This window comes from Neomonachus schauinslandi, chromosome 10, assembly GCF_002201575.2.
Source record: "Neomonachus schauinslandi chromosome 10, ASM220157v2, whole genome shotgun sequence".
Classification (NCBI taxonomy): Eukaryota; Metazoa; Chordata; class Mammalia; order Carnivora; family Phocidae; genus Neomonachus; species Neomonachus schauinslandi.
The window spans coordinates 64,611,930-64,630,356 of record NC_058412.1 but is presented as its reverse complement, the minus strand read 5'-3'; the positions used below and the strand labels follow the sequence as shown (position 1 = coordinate 64,630,356).

The window sequence follows — 18,427 nt, the reverse complement described above, 5'->3', positions numbered from 1 at the left end:
TGACATTAATAAAACTTTCATTAGGTAAAACTATTCTAAGTTGGTTTTTCTTTTTTTGTGTGACAAAAGCACTTAACATAATACCTACTTTCTCAGCAAAATTTTAAGTATATAATATTCTTAACTATAGGTACTATAGGTACTGTACAGCAGTACAGTAGATCTCTAGAACTTACTCATCCTGTATAACTGAAACTCTATACCCTTTGTCTAGTATCTTCCCCATTTCCCCCACTCCCCATCCCCTGGCAAGCACCATTATTCTGACTCCATGAGTCTGTATTACTCATGTAAGAAGTATCATGTATTTTTCCTTCTGTGTCTGGCTTATTTCACTTGGCAAATTGTCCTCTAGGTTCATCGAAGTTGTCAAAAATGGCAGGACTTCCTTTCATTAAGGCTAAATAATGTTCCACTGTACATATATGACAAATTTATCCATTCATCTGCAGATGGACACTGAGGTTGCTTAGATGTCTTGACTATTGTGAATAATGCTGCAATGAACATGGGAGGGCAGATATCTCTTTTAAGATCTTTTGCATTTATGGACAGAAGCAAGATTGCTGGATCATATGGTAGTCTAATTTTTAGAGGAACTTCCATCTGTTTTCCATGATGGCTGCTCCAATATATCCCCATCATCAGTATACAAGGACTCTTCTTTTCTCCACATCCTTGTCAAGACTTGTCATCTTTATTTTTTTATATTAGCCATACTTTTTTTTTTGAGGACATGTTCCACATTTTATTTACATTTTAAGACTAACTTTAATCTCAAAATCACATATCCATTTACCTATTTCCTTTTTGCTGATTGCACTTAAATGCATGGTTTGTCAAAGACTGTAAACAAATATTTACCATGTCTGTTACATGTAACACACAGGAACGGCTTTTAACAGAAATTCATCGACCTCCCCCACAACACTTTTTTATTATAAATACAGTTATCGAAACAATCCTGGACATATTTTTGATACTACTATAGTCAGCACCCATACCACTTCAAAAATTAACACAATTTGTGAAAATATTCATTGTACCTGCTACTTCAGACAGTTTCACCTGAAGCTCTTTCACTAAGCAAGACGGATAAGGCATGCCATTTCTGTTTTTCCTTCTTGAGATTTTTTACTTTTTAGAAACACACATGCTTCCACAGCATGACTCTTCTCTCCATGCTTTCAGCTTGTAAACCTGAATTCTATTTTGAGTAATCGAGGTTTATGCGTAAATGACAGTGCCATTGCCTACTACCTCTTGTCCTTCAAGTTCTTCCAACAAGCGAAAATTACGAGTAACTTTAACTCCTGTGGAGACTACCTTCTCCTACAGCCCTGATACTAGCCACCCTAATAGATGTGTGTGTACTTAGGACAAATGTCTGTTCAGTCCCTTTGCCCATTTTCAAATTGGGTTGTCTTTTTGCTACTGGGTTGCAGGAATTCCTTACATATTTTGAATATTAATATCTCATCAGCAATTGAAAACAAACTCTACACTTTTACTCCCAACCTACATACTATGTTATTGATGTCAGAATTTATTTTATATTTAAAAAAATTTTTTTAAAGACTTTATTTATTTATCTGTCAGAGAGAGAGAGAGAGAGGGAGAGTGCACGAGCAGGGGGAGCAGTGGACAGAGGAAGAAGCAGGCTCCCCGCTGAACAAGGAGCCCGATGCGGGACTCGATCCCAGGACTCGGGGATCATGACCCAAGCCGAAGGCAGACGCTTAACCAAGTGAGCCACCCAGGTGTCCCAGAATTTATTTTTTTATATTGTGTATCTATTAAAAATTTTTGTAGTTACAGTTATTCTTAATATTTTGTCTTTTACCTTTTATACTAGGGTTAAAAGTGATTTATACACCATGAATAGAGTATTATGTTATTCTGTATCTGTCTATATATTTACCTTCACCAGTGAGATTTACACTTTCAATATGCTTTCTTGTAGCTGTTTAGTGTTCTTTTATTTTAACTTTAAGAATTCCCTTTAAGCATGTCTTGTTAAGGCAGATCTAGTGATGCCAGGTAAAGTATTCTCAGTTGGTTGTTTTTTTCTTTCAGCACTTTGAATATATCATCTCACTCTTTGCCGGCCTGAAAGGTTTTTGCTGAGAAATTTGCTGAGACTTACGGGAGTTCCCTTGTATGTAATGAGGGTTTTGTTTCTTTGGGGTGTTTTGTTTTTGTTTTTTTGTCTTGCTGCTCTAAAAATTCTCTTTGTCTTTGACTTTTGACAGTTTTATTGTAATGTGTCTTAGTGAAGACCTCTTTGGATAGAATCTATTTGAGGACATATAAATTTCATGTACCTGGATGACCATATCTCTCCCCTGATTTGATGCTATTAGCCATTATTTCTTTAAATAGGTTTCTGCTCCTTTCTTTTCTCCTTTCAGGGGACCATAATGTGTATACTGGTTTTCTTTATTGTGTCCTGTAATTCATGAAAGCTTTCTCCACTATTTTTCATTCTTTCTTCTTTTAGTTCTCTGACTGGGTAATTTCAAATGGCTTGTCTTTGAGTTCTCTGATTTTTATTTCTGCTTGACTGAGTCTACTGTTGAAGCTGTTTATTGCCTTTTTTTTCCCTCAATGTATTCTTTAGCTCTAGAATTTCTTTTTTTTTTTTTTTTAAGATTTTATTTATTTGACAGAGCGAGAGAGAGAACAAGCAGGGGGAGCGGCAGGGAGAGGGAGAAGCAGGCTCCCTAGCTCAGCAGGGAGTCCGACACAGGGCTTGATCCCAGGACTCCGGGATCATGACCTGAGCTGAAGACAGATGCTTAACCGACTGAGCCACCCAGGCACCCCTCTTCTGGTTCTTTTTTAACACTTGGTTTCTGTTGAACTTCTCATTTTGTTCATGTACTGTTTTCCTCATTTCATTTAGTTATCTGTGTTCTCTTGCAGCTCACTGAACTTCTTTAAGACAATTATTTTGAATTCTTTGTCAGCCAGTTCAGTTTTCCATCATCTTAGGGTCAGTTATGATAGCTTTATTTTGTTTTGTTTTGGTGGTGTCAAGTTTTCCTGATCTTTGTAATCTTGCACTGATGTCTGCCCATCTAAAGAAGCAGTTAGCTCTTTGTCTTTACAGACTGGCTTTGGCAGGGAAAGTTCTTCACCCGTCAGCCCAGTCAGAGATTTTGGCTGGGTCAGCTGATGGGGTTCATTACTGGGGTACATGGACCAGCTATTGAGATGTGTGTGGTGGTGTTGAGAGCCCCTGCTCCTTTTCTTTGTTCTTAGCTATTACAAGGTGATACCCTCACTGCTCTGGGTAGGACCTGAAAGAAATGGCCCTCATGGGTAGCATTCTGAAAGGCTGGGGATGTCACTGAGACTCTCTCTTTGTTCTCCCTTTCCCCATGAGAGAATCTGTGGGCCCAGAGGGATCTCTCTCAGTACTGTGTTATGCTGACTTGGGGAGAAGTGACAAGGATAAAGTGAAACTGTTCTTACCCTTTTCAATGCATCTTTTCTCATTTCTGTGCTGCACTAAAATGCTGTAACCTCTAACCTGGACTCTAGGAGTTGCATGGAGGTATTTGTGTCTGTTAAGAGTTGTTAAATTGGTTTCTGTTGTGGGGACAAGACCTGGAATTTCCTATTCTGCCATCTTGCTGATGCCACTCCTGGTTTTTCTGATATATGAAGCCAAACCCATTCCTAAGTAATACATTAATTCCTTATTCTCCTACTTTCTTCTGTCATAGGTCAGGTCTTCCTTCTCCAGTTATCTCTCCTCCACAATGCTGTTAGAACTATCCTTCTAAAACAGAGACCTGATGAAGACATCCTTTGTTTAGAATGATTGTAAGATAAAAGATTCACTCCTTAGACTGGCTGTGTAGGTAAAAAATATTCTAATCCTGTGCTGTTTAACATGGTATCCACTTGCCACATTAGGCAGTTTAAAATTAAAACAAGTAATTCCTCAGTCACACTACCTACATTTTAAGTGCTTGGTAGCCACAGGTAGCAAGTGGTTACCTTGTGGTTACACAATAAACATTTCCATTATCACAGAAACTAAACAGCACTCTTCAAGCCTATTATAGTTTTGTTGTTAAAGAAAAGGAAAAAAAGCAGGATAATCAGACTTAGACCAAAAAAAAAAAAAGATGCAGGGGAGAAAAGGGCAAAATATGGAATTTCTCACAATCAAAATACTAATTGCCACATGCAATGATACAAAAGTCTTTAAACAAGTTGGCTTCTAAATCCTTGTGTCAGATGGGTTTATTTTTTACTGCTCTTAAGTGTCACTGTAATGAAAAATAATTTAGTAAAGAAAACACAAGAGACAGGAATCTACAAACATTCTTATTCTGTAATAAGAGTCATACTTTTGCAATAAAATCTGCTCTGAAAATACATATAAAATCAGACTTCTGCTTTTGGTCAAGATGGAGTGACAGGAACTAGATTTAGTTTTTACCTGGAACAACAACAAAAAGCTGGACAAAATATATGAAACTACAGTTGGTAAGACAGTAGACACTGGCCAATAAAAGACAAAAAGATGGGAAAAAATGAGATAAGCCCTAGAATACATGTCAGGCTCTATTATTATTATTACAATTATTGTATTACTGGATCCTGCCAAACTAAGTAAAAATCAATTCCTAAAATACTAGAATTCACCACAGATTTATAGAAATTCTGCCCCACGGAGCAGTATGGAACAGTCTTTTTCCAGAGGTACACCCACCTCAGTAAATAATTAAAATTAGTCTACTACAGTGCATGACTACATCCACTCAAAAGTAATGGTATTTTTCAGAAACAATGAACAAATAGTTCCGAAACAATTAATGAATGGTTGAACATACATCAATGAACTAAAAGTATTATCAACATTATATGTTGTCTGTAAGGCATGTTTCATTTCTTAATTAACATAATAGAGCAAGCCCTTCTGAACAGAAGGAACAGCCGAATCAAAGGACCCAGCCTCTCTAACTGCAGTACAGCCATCTAAGATATACACTATCCAAGTGACCTTATTAACTCTCCCATACCGATTTCTCCAATGGCAGAACAAAGGAAATGGAATAGAAAATCACTATAAGTTGGACCACTCTTTCAAAATTCAAGCCAGCTAGAGTTGAACTGTCTAATTTCTAACTGTTTGCAGGAGTTCTTTACTGGTACCATTAAAATACTACCCATACAAATCCAGTTTTCCTTAACCTGCTTCTCCAACAATGGCATTACTCAGCTAGAAAAAAACTCATGCAAGTAAGTGTAGCTAAATAATGAAGATATAAGAAAAACTACTGGAAAATTCCTTCTTAAAATCAAATGACTTGATGTGCAAATAAACCATTATAGAGTAACTCCAGTTAGTATGTGTCAATGCCGAGACACCAAAATCTAGAGAACACCCTCTTAAATTTATATATATGTATATATAAAATTTTTTTTTCTCCGTCTCCCCTTAAATTTATAGTCTTAATTAAGAGGGCCCAATGACCTCCTTTCCACTGAAGCCTGTTTATTCCTATGTTCTCTCTTTTAACTTCTTTTTACACCACCATAGCAGCTTCTGCAACTATAACCTTTAGTTCAGAATCAGCCTTTAAATGCCACCATTACTGTCCTGCAATATTCTGAGAAAGGGGTCTAAGGCGTTGGCAAACCACAAGACCACTTTGCTGGTTGCCTACTTTGTAAATAAAGTTTACGGTAAAACATTTACTGGAACATAGCTACACCATCTTTGGACAATTCATATTACAATGGCAGGGTTGAGTAATTGCAACAGAGACCACAGGGCTGATCAAGTCTTATTTTCTGGACTTTTAAAGAAAGGTTGCTATCCTTTACCTAAAGAGCAACATTTAAGTAAGTTTAACCAAGGTTTCTGAGAGATTTTTCAAGGTTTTAGTTATTTCTAAATCAAAGTTTTAGAGAAATGATACTTCCATGGGTTTCATCACACTCCAACCTCATACTATTCTTAGAAGCACATAACGGTTTTTAAAGTACATTTTTGTGGGTTTAAGAATTTTGCTGTATTGCAAAAAATAATCAGCAACAGAGGGGAAGTTCTAGGTACCTACATATGGAATTGAGAGATTATCCAGGTTATCAGTTGGCCTCTCTACTTTCTGGCTGGGAAAGATAAAGAACATACTTATTTCATTGCTTCTAAGATTTCTTAAAACTTTCAACTTCTTGATATTAAGATACATTTTATAATTTATGGCATTAGACAGTTATTATCAGCCAATTAGAAAGCATGACAAAGTAAGATGAAAATTTTCCACTAACACTTTCAGGTAAGATCAAGAAAATATTAGCATCCATGTTATCTTAGATTCCATGAATATAGTAAGTAAGAGGAAAAGAAAGAATGACAGGAGCAGGAACATTATTCTGAAGTAGAATAAAAACTGATGGATGTTCTGGAAACATCTTTGTTCTTTAAAAGTAAGACTTATTTAAAAATGCACACGAAATTTGTTCTGCAGCAACTTGAATTAGGGCTAAAATAATGAGAAAAACAATACTTCTTTTAATCCATCTGACATGTCAGAAGAAAGCAAAAACAGCTCTTCAAATCCTACAGAACTTTATGGTCCAATTTCTCAAGTCTGTGAAACAGCAAAACAGTCTGAATAAAAAAACTTTAAGCTTGCTCTTTCGCAGCCACTGCCGAGAGAGATGGGCATCTCTCGGGACAACTGGCACAAGCGCCGCAAGACCGGGGGCAAGAGAAAGCCCTACCACAAGAAGCGGAAGTATGAGCTGGGACGCCCCGCTGCCAACACTAAGATTGGCCCCCGCCGCATACACACAGTCCGAGTCCGGGGAGGCAATAAGAAGTACCGTGCCTTGAGGCTAGACGTGGGGAACTTCTCCTGGGGCTCTGAGTGTTGTATGCGAAAAACAAGGATTATTGATGTTGTCTACAATGCATCCAACAACGAACTGGTCCGCACCAAGACCCTGGTGAAGAACTGTATTGTGCTCATTGACAGCACACCGTACCGACAGTGGTACGAGTCCCACTATGCACTGCCCCTGGGCCGCAAGAAGGGGGCCAAGCTGACGCCCGAGGAGGAAGAGATTTTAAACAAAAAACGATCAAAGAAAATTCAGAAGAAATATGATGAAAGGAAAAAGAATGCCAAAATCAGCAGTCTTGTGGAGGAGCAATTCCAGCAGGGCAAGCTTCTTGCGTGCATCGCTTCAAGACCAGGCCAGTGTGGCCGAGCAGATGGCTATGTGCTAGAGGGCAAGGAGCTAGAGTTCTATCTGAGGAAAATCAAAGCCCAGAAAGGCAAATAAATCTTCCTCCTATCTTCGGTCATGTAATAAAGGTGTTTATTGTCCAAAAAAAAAAAAAAAAAAACCTTTAAGCTCAGTTTTTGAAGTTGAGGGAATTCTTGATGTGATGCACTGAAGGAAACATTACTTCTGTACCATTCCTGACACAAAAAAGTAACCTAAATTGAATCATGAGGATACGTAAGACAAATCCCAATTGTTGGATACTAGACCAGAAAATTTTCAGTTTTGTCTTGGTTAAAAAGAACATTACTGGGACAACTGACAAAATCTTAGATAGGACTGCAGTTAGATGATAGTACTATAAAAATCCTAATATCCTGATTTTGATAATTATAATAGACAGTGAAGTAGATACTGGTAAAAAGCCATTGTGCGATCATTTCTGTACTTTATTCTTCAATGATTTAGAACAAAAATAATTATGTCTGTATGTAAATGTGTACATACAAATATAAGCAAAGAAAGAGAATGATAAAGCAAATTAGAGATAAAACATTAACAACTGGGCAATCTGGGTGAAGTGTATATGGGAGTTCTTTGTACTATTATTGTAACTTCTCTGTAAATTAAATATTACTTCAAAACAAGAAGTTAAAAAATGGATGCAAATTTAAGAAACATGATATGTTCAAATACAAAATATCAAAGAGTTAACCCATAGAGATTAGCTTATGTATTTTTAACTTTATTATGGCAAATTTCATTTTCCAGAATTACTATAAATTCCACATATAATTCTATGAAGTATTTCAGTATAAAACTTTATAAAATAAGGATTCTTAAAAAAACAACCCCAATGCTATTATCATATCTTAAAAAATTAACATATGAGTTTATTCTTAAGTGAGAATACAGTGAAAATACCTGCCAAAATAAGTGGTTCAGTAATAGCTGCGTTACTTACCCAGATTCTAAAATAAGTTTTACTAAATGTTTCAAAGGACATTAGCATAAAAATATGTGAAATCTGTGGCATAAAAAAAGACAGCAATTATTGCTAAATCTATCCGTCTAGCTTAGAAAGAATTAATGACTATAGTAAAAAATGTTAGTATTTCCTGTTGCTCAAGACGTATTTTAGTATGTAATCCAGGTTCCTAAACCAAATCTGCTCCATAATACTGGAAAGAAAGTTTGAATGCTGTCAATTTACTTTAAAAGAGCATCAAAATAGCAAGTGCCCACCAAATACACAGGTAAGTCTTTTCTTTTTAAAGGTTACCAGGAACTCAACAAAGAATCTGGCATGTGGAATCCTTAATTTTAAAGCAAAAAAAAAAAAAGAAAAAAAAGTATCCTCTTTTGTGGGCTAACTCAATTATTTTATGGCAACAAAATTTTTAAATTGTTAAACTGCTAGATCTCAGAAAATTCAGGGAAATGAAAGACCTTGAAGACTATGATTATAAAAAAAAGAAACTGAGAAAGGGACTTTTCATAGTTAAATATCAGTAACTGCTTCTCTAAGTCTCATTTGTCAATTAAATGTAAACAAGGAAATATTTCTAATAAAAATAGAAATAAAAGCTTTCAGAGTTAAGAATCCTAATAAAAACAGAAATAAAAGCTTTCAGAGTTAAGAATCCTATTCTCACAATCGGAAGAGATTTTATAATGAGTGCCCTTAATCACACACATCACTAAGAATGTAGCAATTAAGAGTGTTAAATTCAAAGTTACCTTCTGTAAAGGATGGCACAAAGATACACATAACAACTGTGAGATTATAAACTGATTAATAAAACAGGTATTTATTTCTTTAAAGTCAGATTTAGCACTATTTGGGTTAAAAAAAACCAAAAAACCTTAAAATATACTTAACATAAAGATTTCTTCTATTTCTTTTCTACTGCCTAAAATTGTAGCATTAGCTCAAACTGATTCTAATATAAAATTGCTTAAAAAAAAAACAACCACTGGAAATATCTAACAAAGAATGTAAAAAATCTAAGGAGATATTATGAGATTAAACACAAAACATATAAAACAACTGTAGTTTATTTAATTCAGTAGTAACTCATAACAAAGATCAAATTAACAACAGGAATCAAAATCTTCTTTACGATGGAACATAATTATATTTATTTTCTATTTAACACTAAAACATATTTGATATAAGAAAGAGTACTTTAAATTGTAGCTATTTGTTCATTTTGTTCTTAAAAGAGTTTAAGGGGAAAGTTTAAGTATTTCTGTGGTGGGAAAACACAGTGGTCTCATTATTAAACATTTATTCACATGGAAAAAAAGACAATTTGAACAAGTGAAGGCAACTTGTTAGTTATACTAGAAGTGCCTTTAGCACTTGAACTTTTTTGAAGAACTTGATTCTATTATAACCTACTGATCTCAACTTGAGTTTGAATACAGTTTTTTACAATAAACAAATCAAATGCCACATATTCTGGGGTTGCTGAAGTCGCAGTTGATCAGAAATCTATTCTGCCTCATTGAAGATTTAGATTGTAGTTATACTTTTTTTCTCAACAGTATGCAAACATTACAGGTCATTCACATAGAATCAGAGAATTATTACTTACATCATCACTCTGCTGGGCTTCTTGCATTACAAATTCTCGGACCATGGATGGACTAAACTCTACTAGATAAGAAAATATATCTGTAGCTGCTGATCTGACTTGCAAATCATCCATGCCCTGGTAAAAGGAAAGTTAGGTTAGAGACTGTAAACAAAAATTACGCCATGTTCCCTATCTTTCCCAAATCTATGCACACTAACTTTTTGGATTCAGACATTGTACTGGAATCTTTTCTTCCTTTTCTTGTATAAATATTAAAAGCTTTTAAGCAGCTCAATGATTAGTTTCTGCCAGTTTTCACCATCACAAAGATAAATACTCAGAGAATTTAGATGTAAGGATCAGCATAGGATTATACTATTACACTTTACAAATGCTGTAAAAAAATTTTTTTTTATTTATATATATGCAAAATGTGAATGATGTTACCTAGTTAAGACTTCAAAATTTTCCAGAATCTGTCTTTGGTCCTGGATTTGCCAGTTACTCCTTAGTAACTGATTCTCTCTTTTATGACTCTCCTAAGAGAGGATGCTTTTGAAAAGCACTCTGGGTATTTTCACTCTTTGTCCACATCTTAGTTTTCTAAGGGAGTGATCCTGAATGCTTTTCCCTCTTTAATAGATAAAGGATACATGACTTGTAAGTTACAAAATCTCCAAGTGATTCTGAAAACATTCCTTAACTCAGCATTCTCAAAGTGTGGTCCAGGGAATTTTGATGAGGTGTTCAACACCCTTTTCAGGAAGTGCATGAGATTAAAACTATTTTCATAGCAATAAACAATACTAGAGCATTAATGGCCCTTTTCACTCTGAGGATATCACAAGTATAGTGAGACATGTGGTATCACAACAAAGCAAATGCAGAAGTTGCTATGAGAATCTAGCTGTCATCTCCTACACCAAATGTTAAAGGGATGGGCAAAAAAAGGTGAAACAATGCCATTCTTCGCTAAAATTTTTTTTGTTTCCGGCAAATTATTTTTTCATAGAAGTTATATTATTTGTAACAAATATGTGATCATCTTAAAATGAACTGATAAATATTTAAAATTTTTCAGTTTTAATTTTCATACAATACCAATGGATAAAAATCATATAAACAAATGTATGCAGAACCACTGCCCTAAACCATATTGCAGCATGAGCTGCCTTGGTCCAGTCTGTCCTCACTCTACTCACTGGTCTAAAAAAGAAAGATATTTTAATTGTTTCTATGAAACATAATATTGTTACAGAAGAAATAATAGTCTTGAAAAAGCATGTGGGATTTTTATTCACTTGAAGCCATATTATATGCAAGTGCTTACATATTAATAACATAAATTTAAATTAATAATAAAAACCCAAAGACTGAACACACACTTGTAGTAATTCACTATCAAGTGAATCATAACCTAATATATATAATTCAATATGCATTATTATAACAAATACTTTCACATACATAATATAGAACTACTACAAATTCACAACTTCAAAAACATGAAAAGAAGCTATATAATTACCATTACAATTTCAAGAGCAGGAAGAATTCCCAACTTTGCCAAAGTTTTGAAAAATGCATCCCTGTTTTGAGGTTGTAATGTCTGAGAAAATGCACAAAATTCCTTGAAAAAGTTAACCTGGAATATTAGAAAACATAGTAAGAAGTTGACACACATAAGAGCAAACTTGGCACACTTTAATGTGATGTACCACAGTGTAATGTGCCCTTCTCAAGGACCTTGGGGCGCCTGGGTGGCTCAGTTGGTTATGCGACTGCCTTCGGCTCAGGTCATGATCCTGGAGTCCCTGGATCGAGTCCCGCATTGGGCTCCCTGCTTGGCAGGGAGTCTGCTTCTCCCTCTGACCCTCCCCCCTCTCATGTGCTCTCTCTCATTCTCTCTCTCAAATAAATAAATAAAATCTTTAAAAAAAAAAAAAAAAGGACCTTGATTTTTTAGGGTGTCCTGGCTCCTTAAAACCTATATTAAAATAACATATTAAAAACTAGCTTCCCACTAAAAGTAAACTTTGCATTACCTCTTAACACTGAACAATGAACTCCCCAAAGACATTATAGTGTACATGTTATATGTGGAGTCCCAGTGGGTGAATACACATACAATATTAACTTACGGTTTAGTTGCAAAAATGTCATGTAAGGCATGTATCCTTAATTAGAGCATGTATTTTCACAGAAACATGCTGTATAACAAATGGTGGCTGGGTTCTCAGGGGGCTCTCAAAAGTACATTTTTTTTTTTTTTAAAGATTTTTATTTATTTATTTGACAGAGAGATAGAGAGCACAAGTAGGCAGAGCGGCAGGCAGAGGGAGAGGGAGAAGCAGGCTCCCCACTGAGCAGGGAGCCGGACGTGGGGCTCGATCCCAGGACCCCAGGATCATGACCTGAGCCGAAGGCAGCCGCTTAACCGACTGAGCCACCCAGGCGCCCCTACAATTCCATTTTTAAGAATTGGAAAGGACATTAGACATTCCCGAGTTTAAACAACTAATTTTTTAAAAGAGAAAACTGAGCAGGCGATCAACTATACCAAGATGACTTGGCTGACTTTAAGTTGGCAATCTTGCATTTTTTTTTTATTATGTTAATCACCATACATTACATCATTAGTTTTTGATGTAGTGTTCCATGATTCATTGTTTGCGTATAACACCCAGTGCTCCACTTGCATTTCTTTTTAAAACCCAAGCACCTGATTATGTTTAAAAAAATAATGACAAACTGCTAGTAAATAGCAATCACTATTTTCTTCCACCAAAGCATGGCTTATACCTCATAAAATATACACATATTCAAAAGAAAAAAACATTTCCAAGAACCAAATTACTTATCATGCATTTATTCAAGAAGCACTGTCCTTACCTTTTTTTCTTAAAAAAAAAAAAAAAAAAAAAAAGAGCTGTTCTATACAGCCTTAAAAATGTATGAGTTTGTAGTTCTGTCCATACATAAACTCCATACCTAATTTTGGGATTTGTAAGACACAAAAGTCCCCTCATCAAAATAATTTAAGAAATTTGTAAATATACAACACAGTAAGTTTGAGAAACTTTGAGAATAATTATATAGTATAAATAAGTATCTTTCATCTCATATTTATAAAAAAATTCTCTCTTAACAAATTCAGTATTGAAAGCTGTATATGCCAACAGTAAGTGCTCTTTAGAGGTTCGAATTTCAGGAATAAATAACTTACCAATTCACGCCGTTTATCATCATCTGTAGCCTCATCTGTTAACTGTGCAAAAACTTCAGACAAAAACTTCTCATCTTCCTACATGAGAAGAAATAATTACTATGAAACAGTCTAACAATAGTATAAAGTTACACTCATTTGTATGATCTACACAAATTATAATAAAAATAGCTGAAAACCCAATAGTTTCATCATGAAACCTAAAATTCCAGGGTATATTCATGTTATAAGTTTCAAACCCTGACTACACCATTTAATATTAGTTACACGTTACATTAATACCTCATTTGACCAGAAACTTCAGCTATAAAGAACCCTTTGGAAAACAAAAAAATCCAGTTATGTTCTAGAAGTCATATATGAAAACTCATGTATTTTAACTCTGCAGTTAAAGGCTCTGCAGCTCCCTCTCAGGGTCTATTCATTTACTTTTTTTTTAAAGATTTTATTTATTTATTTATTTATTTATTTGAGAGAGAGACAGCATGCACAAGCCGAGGAAGAGGCAGAGGGAGGGAGAAGCAGACTTCTCGCTGAGCAGGGAGCCGGATGAGGGGCTCCATTCCAGACCCCTGGGATCATGCCTTCTGGGATCATGACCTGAGCTGAAGGCAGACGCTTCACTGACTGAGCCACCCAGGAGCCCCTATTTATTTACTTCTAATTTAAATGTAATTCAAACAAGTTTGAAGATCTCATTGTCAATCTGCCACAAATTAGAAAAATGAGAAATTACAAATATGGCACAGGAACAGCAGTAAAGGAGACTGAATTCTGGCAGTGGTAAGACTGCAAAGCCTTTTAAAACACAAAAACTCATGGAATATAATTATCTAGGGCCATTTGGGTTACAGGCTTACATTTTCTTATGGTTCCCAAGGATAAAACTAAATGATAAACACTACAATAACTGCTTTTCACACTGATGATTCTGAGGTATTAAAGGGCAGGTATGTGTTAGTTTATCTACGTACTATTTACAAGAACAAACAAAAAATATAGTAGAGTACGTACTATATAATCTTATTTTTAATATAAATTTATGTCTAAAATCTAAAAGGGGTAAACATTAAAGTGTTAATTGTGATTATCTTTTGGTGATGGATTATGAGTGCTTTTTTGCTTATATTTTCCAATTTTCCATAATAAGTATGGACTATTAAATTACAAAGGAAAAAACTGACATAAATTCTGAAATTCACTTTGGAAATTTCCATCAAAACCTACTAAAAAACCTATCCTTTTAAATTTCACTTATTTTTAAAATTCACTTTTATGAAATACAACTTGCATTAATTTTATTTAAGATAGCATGTTCTAAGAATGTTTGTAATAGTGATACCTTCATGGTTGACAATAAAATCAAATCACGACATGTTAAGGATATACCTTAAATACCTGCCCTTTTACTTAAGGTGGATCATCTGTGAAGTGGTATCAATCCCTTAAATAAGTTTTTCTAAAATAAGATAAAATGTATATATAAAAAATCTAAGTAAAAACCACTAGATATGATTATGGACGATGTAACATACTCTCCCACTAACCATTCATCAGTGTTACTCAAAGAATATTGAAAGCCACTCCCGTTCATTAGTCTGACTCAGAATGGTGTTTCTTTTTGTTCTTTATTTTGTTGACTTCTTATGGACCTTATACACCGTGGCCTGAACCATCTGTTTCTGAGAGAATTCAACAGCATTATACTTATTTCTCAAATCACTTTTTCTAAATACTTTTCCTCTCAATATTTTAGGTTCTGGTGAGTAACTATGCACTTACACCTTTTATAAATTTTTTTCTTCTTCCATCTCTCCCAGATTAAATCTTCCTTTCTTAAGATTTTTTAACTTTTTTGAGAATACTTTCATAGGAAAATAGTTTCAATTCTTTAATAAATACAATTTCTTCCATGATTCATTATTTGTGTGCTGACAGCTAGAACTGCTTAATGTATTATGGAGGCAATTTCAAGTATATTATAGCCTGCTAGGAGAATATTTTCTAATTCCTATCATGTATATTTTTTCTGATTTCTTTATTCTTGATAATACTCTAAAAAAGCACTCTATTCCAATGTACATTAAAAAAGCAATTAATTGGGGCACCTGGGTGGCTCAGTCAGTGAAGCATCTGCCTTTGGCTCAGACTGTGGCTTGAGATTAAGCCCTGCGTCAGGCTCCCTGCTCAGCGGGGAGTCTGCTTCTCCCTCTCTCTCAGCTCTCTGCCACCAACCTCCCCCTTCCCCCCGCTTGTGAGCCCTAGAGCTCTCTCTCTCTCAAATAAGTGAAATCTTAAAAAAAAAAACAAAAACAATTAATTGACAGCCTAAAGTCCATTATAAATATAGTTGTAATGTTTCCCCCTACATACCTGGTTCTCCCAGTAATTAGTCTCTTGAGATAACTTTAGTTTTTCTTTTTTATTTAGTTTAAAAGCCTTTGTTTTTAATAAAACATACTTTTAAGACAAATTGTGTGTGGCTGCTTTTTTGAATTACACAGCAATTCTTTGTTGGGGGGGGAAAAGGGAGCCACTCTTAAAAAGCCTGAATCAAACTTTTCTTTGCAGTAATGTAAAAACAAGCACATGCTCAAAATCCAAAAACCCAAGGGTGCCTGGCTTGCTCAGTCAGCAGAGCATGCGACTCTTGATCTCAGAGTTGTGAGTTCGAGACCCACACTGGATGCAGAGTTTACTTTAAAACCAACAAACCCAAACCCAGAACCCATTCACCATTATTCATGTAAATGCAGAAATTTAGAATTACATCAGGCTTTAAGAGATTACATAGATTGCCTAGTCCAATTTTAAATTTCAAGAGACTGATGCCCAAAGAGCGGACTTATATGAGGCTGGCTATAATAGAGACAGATTTAGAATCCAAGTCTCCCACATGATGAGATTTTTGTAACTCCCACAATATATAATAAACTATAGGACAGATTCCTAAGTAGTTCATAGTTACGAAACAAACCAAAGTAAAACATACATAGAAAGTAGAATAGGCCAAATCTAGTAAGATAAAATTTAGTATGCATGAGTCCAAAAACCTCTAAAACAAAATGGAGAACTATATTATTGTAAGAATTGTATGACTGTAAGTTGTTTTCTTAAAGGCATGGAAAGATTTTATATATTTACTTAGTAACTGGGATGAAAGGTTAGAAATTTTTTTTAGTGCTGAAATCCACAAAATATGTCAAAAAAGAACTAAACTACTGGTATTACTGGGTTTGTTTTTGGCTCAATTCTCATTTACGGGATAGTGGAAATATATGTGTTAAAATGTCAACATTTGCGGTATCTGTCCTCCACCATTTCTAGTGAAGGAAGAAGTTAAAACTTCTTGTTCTGAAAAGGATCTTATCTGTAGCTGTCTGTGTGAAAATAACCTCATTTTATTGGCTTTAAGGAATTTAATTTTTAAAACATTTTAAAGTATATTTCTCAATTCTGGGCACATGAGATTTTGATCTGCAATTAGAAAGTTCAGGTTAACTAGGGTGCCTGGGTGGCTCAGTTGGTTAAGCGACTGCCTTCGGCTCAGGTCATGATCCTGGAGTCCCTGGATCGAGTCCCGCATCGGGCTCCCTGCTCGGCAGGGAGCCTGCTTCTCCCTCTCCCGCTCCCCCCTCTTGTGCTCTCTCTCTCTCTCACTCTCTCTCTCAAATAAATAAATAAAATCTTTAAAAAAAAAAAAAGAAAGTTCAGGTTAACTAAACTCTTATGCCCCAATTAAGCTTAAGAGAATCTCAACATGTACTAGGGTACATACCAGGAGCCAGTGACCACAGTAAGTGCTTTCATATAATTTCTGTTAATTAACCTAATTCAGGCTAGGAGTTATTTTATGTATCTTTGCACTAACTCATTTTGGTTCCGATAAATAGAATTCTTACATTTTCACTTGCTTATGTAACTCATACAACAGCAGGTTAATACTCATTTAAGAAACTACAGATATCAGGATGCCTGGGTGGCTCAGTCAGTTAGGTGTCTGACTCTTAGTTTTGGCTAGGGTTGTGAGATGGAGCCCCATGTCCAGCTCCACCCTCAGCACGGAGTCTGCTGGAGATTCTTTCCTCCTCCCCTTCCCTCTACTCCTCTCCCAACTCATGCGTGCACACCCACACTTGCTCGCTCTTTCTCAAATAAATAAATAAACAAATAAAGCTACAGACAGGTATCCTAGCTAGAAGGATATCTGGAAACATCTAATACCTAGCCAAAAACTTTGTACATGGAAACCTCAGAGTTGGGCTTTAGGAAATGAGCTTTTAGAGGCCAATCACCATAATCCTAATTTCTTTCTTCTCACATACTGTTGAGAATAGAAAACAGAATTCAGCATCACTGCTGACACATAAGAGATAACTAAGTGGTAAACCCTGGATAAACAACAGGTAATTCACAGTATCTATTTCATAAATGCATCTAATGGACCAGAAATGAGTAAGACTTTCTTTTCTTAAAGCTACACTTGATTTATATAATTGTAGCCTTTATAAATAGATCTTTGACACAATATATAAAATGACAAAGTGTTATAAATATTTATTTATAGTTTGCATAATTTTATTTATTTATTTATATTTTTAAAAATTCTTATTTGTTTATTTGACACAGAGAGAGAGAGAGAGACAGCGAGAGAGGGAAAACAAGCAGGGGGAGTGGGAGAGGGAGAAGCAGGCTCCTGGCTGAGCAGGGAGCCCAATGCGGGGCTCGATCCCAGGACCCTGTGATCATGACCTGAGCCGAAGGCAGACACTTAACAACTGAGCCACCCAGGTGCCCCTGCATAATTTATTTTTTAAAATATAAAAAAGCATTTATAATTCAGTATTATGGATTTGGAAACCCTTCTGAAGTCAAAAGCAGTCATTTGAAAGCTTCTGCACTTGAGTTTCTGTTAATGGGTGCTTTACATCAGCCACACTGACTATGAGTCTACTTCCAAACTCCTTAACTGTAACTGTTTTTCTGTTAGCAAGTCAAATGGCACCCTGAATTGTACAGCAAGTATGGTTTTAAAAAAGCAGGTTCCATATATTATAAATGGAACCTCGTTCATAAGTCTAATTTTCCCTTATATCTGTTACTGTGGAATAAGGAAAAACTGTGAGGTGAAAGAATAAACTAGAGAAGTAAATCCTGTACAAAAAAATACAGTAACAAGGGAAAGGTGAATGATGGTTGGAAGCATCATGAAGTAGAATCTCATAGCTAAGTACTAAGACAGAGATTCTCAACATTTTGGTCTCAGGACCACTTTAAACTCTTAAAAATGATGGAGGTCTCCAAAGAGCTTTTATTATGTGGATTATGTTTATCAATATTTATAATCAAAACTGAGACATTT

The 18,427-nt window shown here is 35.3% G+C and overlaps 2 protein-coding genes across 5 annotated transcripts in view; one reads left to right on the top strand and one right to left on the bottom strand.

Moving 5' to 3' along the window:
* PPP4R3B (protein phosphatase 4 regulatory subunit 3B) overlaps positions 1 to 18,427 on the bottom strand; it is a 65,531-nt gene that overhangs the window by 25,989 nt on the left and 21,115 nt on the right. For all 4 annotated transcript variants that reach the window (XM_021701294.2, XM_021701295.2, XM_044918996.1 and 1 more), the window contains exons 5-7: positions 13,066 to 13,143; positions 11,368 to 11,484; positions 9,858 to 9,974 (exon numbers count right to left, since the gene is read on the bottom strand). In XM_021701294.2, the coding sequence (XP_021556969.1) occupies positions 9,858 to 9,974; positions 11,368 to 11,484; positions 13,066 to 13,143 (312 nt within the window). The remainder of the gene's footprint in view (positions 1 to 9,857; positions 9,975 to 11,367; positions 11,485 to 13,065; positions 13,144 to 18,427) is intronic.
* Positions 6,665 to 7,341, top strand: LOC110590487 (40S ribosomal protein S8-like). The gene has a single exon (XM_044918998.1). The coding sequence runs from the start codon at positions 6,688 to 6,690 to the stop codon at positions 7,312 to 7,314; it is 627 nt and encodes a 208-aa protein (XP_044774933.1). The 5' UTR covers positions 6,665 to 6,687; the 3' UTR covers positions 7,315 to 7,341.